This window comes from Chaetura pelagica, unplaced genomic scaffold (assembly GCF_000747805.2).
Source record: "Chaetura pelagica isolate M959 unplaced genomic scaffold, ChaPel_1.0 scaffold360, whole genome shotgun sequence".
In the NCBI taxonomy this organism is placed as follows: domain Eukaryota; kingdom Metazoa; phylum Chordata; class Aves; order Apodiformes; family Apodidae; genus Chaetura; species Chaetura pelagica.
Genome location: NW_009951950.1, coordinates 3,249,494 through 3,257,998, shown reverse-complemented (window position 1 = coordinate 3,257,998; position 8,505 = coordinate 3,249,494). Strand labels below are relative to the sequence as shown.

Below are 8,505 nucleotides of genomic sequence, written 5' to 3'. Positions count from 1 at the left end.
TAAAAAGGGGTCTAAAACTCCCTTCCTTTTGATTCTTTATCCAAAACCTACATCAAAATAACTGGGAAAGCTGTAGAAAGGAATTATAATTTATCAGTGATTTTATTGATAAGTGCAAATGCAAAAGTTTTTATCCTGTGATGTTTCAAGATAGTCTTATTCTTTACTCTTCCCTTCTTTTACTCCCTGACTACCCTCCCTCCCTCACTAGAAAATTTCAGAGGGATCATATTTATTTTAAGTTCACACATCAGAGAAGGCAGCCTCATTCCCACTACTGCTCTTTGGAGCCACTTTAATTCAGCAAGAATTAAGCCAATCCTTTCTCAGGAAAGCCACAAGCAGTCACACAGACACCACCAGAGCTCTGCAAGCCTGCCCTGCACCAGGCTCAGCAGGGAATGGTCCTTGAAAAATGAGCAAATAGGGTAACTTCCCACTTGCTGCAGCTAATTTCCATTTATTTAGTCCTCTGCTAAGGAATGAAAGCAGTTGCTTTAGCCTTACCTTCTAATGCTGTATTTTGCCAGGCTTGTTTTGACCAAGTGGCCATACCCAGTCCCGGCTGTGAGGACACGTAGGTGTGTGCTGGCAACCTCAGAGCAGAAGTCTAACGTGGGTGCCCAAGGTGAGGAGAGGCTCGTTGCTCAGCTGCCAGGTGTGTGCCTGCACTTACCTTGCATTAAGGCACTCCAGCATTAGGACATGAGGGTTCATCCTTTTTTCCCCCTCTTGCCCATCACACGTTGCACATTCCTGTTGCTCAGACTGGCAGCTACCAAGGTGCTCTTCAGAAAAACAGATCAGTTATGAAGACAGTTCTCTTTTAATCAGGAAAAAGTGGTCTGACCATTCTGAGCCATCTACAAACCAGCATTTTTAGCTCTCACCTGCCAACTTTTGAAGAAAACTGTTCCAATTCCTACCTCTATAACTGGTGTCGATTCTGGGGACACAACCCACTGTCCTGTACTAGAGCAGAAAGAAAATATGTGACAAAAGCAATAAAACAAGCTCAGAAGCCACTGTGCATGTAAAATACATAAAAACAGAGATTAAAGGCAATGATCAAGTGTGCTTTTTCAGTTTAGATAAGAAACACTTCCTTGTACCCTCCCTAAAGTTAAACAGCTGAAGTAAGCTCATTTCTTGCTGCACTTCATGCAATCTCAGGATTGTAGGCAGCTCCTGCAGCCCACAAGTGTGATACAGCTCTTCACAGGGCCAGTTGTTCAAGAAAATAAATTTGATCTGCAGATCTTAAAATGGAATCTCTCTCCAATACAGTTGCTGAGATACTGGAGAGCCTAGTACCTTTTAGGGATCAAACTTGGTTTGTCACCACAACAGCAAGATTTACAGTGCAGCACTTCGAATATATGATTTGCATCTGTTTGGTTTGGATGCTGAAGACTTTAAAAACATTGCATGAGCCAGATCTATTTTATATATACATACATGTATATATACAGGTTAATATGCAGTTATTTTATTTGTATTTACAGACTTATATGAATATTGACATTGAGCCAGCCTCCTTGAGAAGAGCTGTGGGGCTTTCCTGTCTCTGGGCATGATTGCTTCTACATGTACATCTACATCTGTAGATCCTTCTACTGCATCTACAGAATGCAGTCCCTAAGGTGTATAACTGCTCCAAATGGAGCCCTATCAACAAACCACAGTCTCTCCAGGAGTGTACCTGCTGGAGCATGGACTTATCCACACCCACAGGTGCTTCAAGATGTACCTTCTCCAGCATGGACTTACCCGTGGGCCACAATCCCCCAGAGGTGCACCTGCTGTGGCACAGACATAACCATGGCCACAGACTCTTTGGGGTGTCCTGCTCCCACCTGGACTCATCCCCAGGTCACAGTCCGTTTGACTGGAGCTCAGTCTGGCTTTCCAGCCTGCCCAGCCCAGCAGCACAGGAACAGCAGTGATGTCCTGTCCATCAGCCAGCCCCAGCACGTGGCCATCACTGTTATCAAGATGTTCCCAGGCACAGCAGAGCCAGGGGATAAGCAGAGCAGCAGCAGTGCAGGCAGCAGCCAGAGCAAGTCCGTTTGACTGGAGCTCAGTCTGGCTTTCCAGCCTGCCCAGCCCAGCAGCACAGGAACAGCAGTGATGTCCTGTCCTGCAGCCAGCCCCAGCACGTGGCCATCACTGTTATCAAGATGTTCCCAGGCACAGCAGAGCCAGGGGATAAGCAGAGCAGCAGTGCAGGCAGCAGCCAGAGCAAGAAGCAGCCACGAACGAGCACTGGACTCCAACTTGCAGTGAGGCCAGCAAGCCCCACAGCAAGCACAGGAGCCTGGCAATTGCCAGAACATCTGGCTACACAGCAATAACATCTGTAAATTCCATCTAGCACATTCCAATCAAACCTATCATTATCTTGAACTCTTTGAGCCCCACCATGGGTGACAAAAAAGGACCAGTGTGGTTTGATCCTGGCTGGCAGCTGAGCCCCGTGGAGCCACTAGCTCTTTGTGCACAGTTAGGATGGGGGAGAGAGCTGGAAGGGCAAGAGAGAGAAAACTCCTGGGCTGAGATAAGAACATTTTGACTGGTAAAGCAAAAGCCACACACACAAGCAAAGCAAAACAAAGAATTCACTCACTGCTTCCCATGGGTAGGCAGGTGTTCAACCATCTCCACCACAGCCAGGCTCTACCATGTGTCATGGTTACTTGGGAAGACAAACAATGTCACTCCAAACATCCCCTCCTTTTTTGTTTCCCTAGCTTAACATGCTGAGTGTGATGTCATATAGTATGGGATAACCCTTTGCTCAGCTGTCCCAGCTGTGTCTCCTCCCAGCTCCTTGTGCTCCCCCAGCCTGCTCTCTGGTGGGGTGAGCAGAAAAAGGCCTTGATGCTGTGTAAGCCCTGCTCGGCAGGAAGGAGAAAATCCCTGTGTTATCAACACTGTTCCAGCACAAATCCAAAACAGAGCCCATACCTGCTGTTAGGAAGAAAACTAACTCAATCCCAGCCAAAACCAATGTGTTGGCATGTTAAAAGTATGTCACCTCTCAGAAAACGCTTTGGGTTTCTCAGACACCAGACCTGGGCATTTGTTTTTAGGCTTATCTCTATACCTTTCCATAAATTGCTCTCTTATTTATACATCTCAAGTGAAAACAAACAAACAAACAAACAAAAACAAACCACAACAAAACCAAAAAAACCCAACGAATTTCATATTGACCAAATAAGTGTTTGTGCATGAAGTTTTTTCTTGGAAAACTGCATAATGAATAGAAGTCATATCTTATTTGTCCAAACTAAACAGCTTTGTCTCACTTTTTCAGCTTAAATATCATGATGATATGAACAGGTGAAGAATAGCAAGGAATTCTATTTCTCATATGCTGGACATTTCTTGTGAAGTTGAAAATGGGATTAATTTTCTGAGTGTCTATTCCATGTTGATGCAAGTTTGCTCCACAGACTATGCACACAAGCAGGTTGTATTTCTAAGGGATACTATGGCTGTAACGTAATCCTATGTTAAAGCAACCATTCTAACCAGTGATCTGAGTTCATGAGCTAGAAAGTGTTTCATTAGCCTCTTTAATAATGTAGCAGATAGACACTCCTCTAGTGCAAAGATCTTAAATACTTCCAAGATGTTTCCCATGAAACTCCTAGTCAGGATTAGCTTAGCTAGAGCTGCCTCCAGTCCCACATGGTTTAGCATGCCTCTGGACATGCACATGTGGTATAGCTAATTATTTGCCACATGGCAGAAGAAAATCCAAGGAAAAGGAAAGCATGATAGCCTGTCATATAACCTCTCTGAAAAGCCACTTTACTCTTCACCAGTTCATTCCATCTGTAATACTGACCACCAGTAGAGACCAGCTCATCCCCCTTACCTTTCTTGGAATTAAACACAATGCTCATCTAAAACCCTTCCCACAGAAAATGTGACTAAGGCCCATGTATCTTCACCTGGGTTAACACAAAGCAATATACTGATGTTGTGATTATATTTATTCCCAAACCTCTGGCATGCATGTTGATGGCATAAGCTGGGGGAGAAAAATCCAGCTTTATAAAGTGACTCTTCTGTATTCTGTCTATACCAAAGACATCACAGCAAGGGATATAGAAATGAAAAGGAAGGTCTGAAGCTCAGTGAGCCCAGCCCGGCTCTACCCATAAAAGATTGTCACTGACCTGGGAGTCAGTGTGGCTTCTTGTTGGGAAGAGTTCACTAGCTTTCTACATTTTATGTTGGGTTTCTCTTTAATACAGAGTCAGATCAGAAGAAATGCTTATAGTACAGACTTGTTATGGAAACGGAAGGAATTAAAAATGAATTTTCAGAGGTGTTTTCAGAAAAATGAAATAGCAAGTGTAGGACCTCAGAGAGCAGTGCCCTCATCTCCAGATTGCTGATAATAAACATGAACCATGTTTGGGCTTGGAAAATTTTATCATAACAAACAGTGAACATTAAAACTCTTCTGAAAATGCCACCTTTACACAAGGTTTCATGGTACTTTGTTTTAATTCTCTCATGGTTCTGTCAAGTTGAAATTTCCCATTTAATTCCAGCTTTTTTGTAAGCTTTGCAATAATTCTTCCCTCTTCTTTTTAGCAATGTGCCATTTCTGGAAATGTCGTTTCCATTGCACTGCAGTTTCTTTTGCCAGGCAGAAATGTATTGATGCAGTGTCCTCTGAGATCAAAGTTGGTATCCACAGAACAATGTGGACACCTGCAGTTCATGCAGGTTTGCTGTTCTCTCTTGATTTTGACCTGACATGTTGCAGTGAACATACAGTTCCAGTACCTCCAGCTCTTTCTTGCAGCAGCTGTGGATGACAGTGGTGATGCAGACACTGATCTAGAAGCGTACAGGCTGCATTCAAAACCACATCTCAAGCACCCGACCAGATGATAAGATCAATTTTGACTGATATTGGAAAGCTCTGGCAATATCACCCATAATTCATCCCATCTAGTCCCAGACAATCCATTCTAAAATTGATTATTTTCAGCCTAGGATTTTTACAAAGAACAAGTGCAAAATGATCAGGCATTTTCCAACCCAACTGTCCTGTAACAAAACATATTGTAGAACAGGAAACCACAGCAGCACTTAATGTACTTTGTCCTTTGCCTGGCTGACATAAGTTCACCTGCACCAGTGAGTTCACTAGGAGATACAAAGAGTACAAATATCTATATTGTCCTGTCTGTAGAGAAAAGAAGAGAAAACAGGGAAGGTGGCAGAGCCTGAGCACCTTGGTGAACTGTACTACATGATGTGAGCTTGGGAGGATTCAATGGCTATTGCACTGTGTCATACATCATAGGCAGAGGAATGATTCTGGCTCTCTAGCCTATTGAAAGGCAGTACAGAAGTTGCTCTTCCCCTTAAGTAATCACAGAATTTTTCAGTAAAGTTGCAACTTGTATGTTGCTCATTTTGCAGCCATTTATCACAAGGAAACACCGAAGAATTAAATTTTAGGGACTTTGTTCAGAGCCATACAACAGAAGATTTGAATCCAGAGGTTTTTTCTTAAGAAGAGTTGAACATACATGCCAAGTGCCTCCCAAAATTGCTGACTACTTGCTGCCTGCTTGCTTTATGACTTCAAAGAAAGTTGCTAGTGCCTGTGCAAAAGAGTGTGAACCTTATATAGGAATAGTCTCAGGAAAAAAGAGGGTTTTGTAGTCTGGTTCTTAGAAGGGAAGTACTAACATAATAGCTAGCAACCTGATGTGAAGTTGCTCTAGTCTTTTAGACTGCATTTTCCTGCAAAAAAAAACTATTGTGATAGTATCTTGGGTTATCAGTCTTAGCACTTTTTCTACTTGCGATACTTGTAGCTGACAGTAAATGTACATTCCCATAATCCAGCATCCAACCACCTCTTCCATCCAAATTAGGCTGAATGCACAACAGTTTTCATTAAGTACTGTTACTGGTACCAAAAATAAATGGTAAGAAGTAGTCTGTGATGGTACAAAGTTCAGAGCAGTTGTCCAGAAGAGTGTGGTGGGTCCTCCTGTGGGGCTGAAGTCTGATGTGGGTTTTCAGAAGCCCAGGGCACCACTGCTCTCCTCAGGTCTGCAGTTCTTCTCTCTGGGAATCAAAGTCATTTATGCATTTATTCAAATGCTCATGTTGCTGCCTATTGAACTCTGACTTTCCCCCCCCTCCCCGTTGCACTAGGATCACAAAAGGAGCCATGGGGCTGCTGGAGCCAGTTCTGCCAGCTGAAGCTCCTTAGAAAAACATGCCACTCGACAAAAGAGGTGTAGTCCAATTCTCACTGCATGTGCTGTGAACCTTCCTTCCTTCCTTCCTTCCTTCCTTCCTTCCTTCCTTCCTTCCTTCCTTCCTTCCTTCCTTCCCTCCCTCCCTCATTCATTCATTCATTCATTCATTCATTCATTTGTTCTAGAAAACTGGGTGCTGGGATATGAACCTTCCTTCCTTCCTTCCTTCCTTCCTTCCTTCCTTCCTTCCTTCCTTCCTTCCTTCCTTCCTTCCTTCCTTCCCTCCCTCCCTCATTCATTCATTCATTCATTCATTCATTCATTTGTTCTAGAAAACTGGGTGCTGGGATAGCAGCACTGGCACCACTACCCGTGAGGACCAGGCTAGAGCAGGATGGGATGTACACGTTGGTGCTTAGGACAGCTTTGCCAAGAAGCTAAGAAAAGGAAAAAGCTTGTGCATAAGTGTCTACCTGTGAGCTGGTAGGAGCTCTAGGCTCATACCATGGCAGTGGAGCATGGTTCATTTGCCTGGAACTATCTATGGCCACTTGAGATGTCTTAGGGGACTTTACCTGACCTCTGGCAGCACTGGAGGGGTGATCACAGCAGAGGACCTGGCCTACACACAGTGGACCACCCCTGGGATAGGTGTGAGTGGATGCATCATTCCCCCACTTCCTTGCCTTTTCTCTTCTCTCCTTCCATCTAACATTATTGCCTTCCTCTCACCAAACTATTTGTCCCTGCTGTGCTTCCACCCCCCAGGCATTTTGTAGCAGCCTCCTGGCTTCAGGTAAAGTCCCCTAGCCTCCTTTCCCTTGCCTCCCATCTCCTTATTCAGGCCTTTCACACCTCCAGGACCCCTTCCCAGTCACCCCCATGCTTGTCTCCCTTCTCTCCCCCTGCCCCAGTGCTCCCCAGATCTCACTATGCTGCCCATACCCTTCTCCGCCTGCTCTGCGCACGGACCTGCCCCCATCCCCGAAAGCGTTCTCAGGTTGCACACGTCTGTGTGACACAACTCAGCTGTAAGAAATAGGAGCTAAATCTCATGTGGCACAGGAGGAGCAAAGTGACAACCAGAAAGAGAGGGACGGGGCAAAACCAGACCTCCATCTGCTCGTGTATCCAGTCCAGGAAGGAGGTGGTTCGGCTGTAGACGCCCGGCTTGTTCTTTTCTGCACAGCCCATGCCAAAGCTGGTAGTCCCCACCAATTTCCAGATACTCATGTCTTCACATGCTAAAGGGCCTCCACTATCTCCCTGGAGGACAAAAGATTAAAACAATTGTCAGTGCCCCAGAAAAAAAGAGGGAAATGTCTATTTGGGGGGGTAAGGAGAGAGGGAGTCCAGTCATTCAAAACCTTCTCTTTCTGCTCTGTTCTAGGTCCTGGGAAAAGCATCTGTTACAGCAAAAGTTGGAGACTTCTTAAAGACACGTGTTAGATTGTATTTTGCTTTCCCCAGTAAGCAACACGGTACAACAGAATAAACACTGAAGCCTGCTGTTATACAACATTTAGGTGCTGAAGGCTGCACCTGTCCTGCAGGCAGCACATCACTAATCTGCAGTCTCCAAGCCATGGTCTCTCAGCTGTTTCTTTCCAAAGGCTCATGGCTACTGAGCTGAGCAGAACCCAGCATTGCAACAGCAAGCTTGTACCCCACCTTCTTTGTAGACTGCTCCTGCCTGCAGTCTCACACTCTGCTTTTCTGCCCTTCCATGGCAGTGTGCTAAGCAAATTCAGCTTCACAAACTCACACTTAAGTACTGCAAACTCTCAATTTATTTTCCTGGGGCACTTTCCTGCCCTATGAGCACCCAAGCCAGCACAGGAACACCAAAAAAAGTTGGCAAGGAGGGCTCATTTTGTCACTTGGAGCCATATACTGAGCATACTACCCTCCCAGGCACAGTGACATGCTTGTGCCAGGTACCTTACTGGGGGGATGGTGCAATCAGGTGCTCAAATGAAGATCTGTGCACCTAATGCCTTTGCTTTGTCTTGTAACGTGTAATTGGGGCTGAGCTACTCTAGAAACCTGAAGTTCCTCCCCAGCCCTTGCTCTTCATCCAAGACTAACTAGGTGAGTCCACATTAGGGTGTATGTGGATGACCCTGGCACAAGGCTGGCACTGTCATGACTCTGACAATTATTTTGAATCATCACCACACTGTGGTGTGAAGGATGCTCTGACGGATTTTTGCCATGAACCCCCCAGAGCCATTGACAATCTTCTCAGCTACTCAAA

General features: G+C 45.1%; 1 protein-coding gene across 1 annotated transcript in view; it reads right to left on the bottom strand.

Moving 5' to 3' along the window:
* Window positions 1–6,090: 6,090 nt before the first annotated feature.
* Window positions 6,091–8,505, bottom strand: part of TMPRSS3 (transmembrane protease, serine 3) — a 16,301-nt gene continuing 13,886 nt past the window's right edge. The window contains exons 12-13 of the mRNA XM_009998001.1: window positions 7,362–7,514; window positions 6,091–6,111 (exon numbers count right to left, since the gene is read on the bottom strand). Coding sequence (XP_009996303.1) covers window positions 6,091–6,111; window positions 7,362–7,514 — 174 coding nt within the window. The remainder of the gene's footprint in view (window positions 6,112–7,361; window positions 7,515–8,505) is intronic.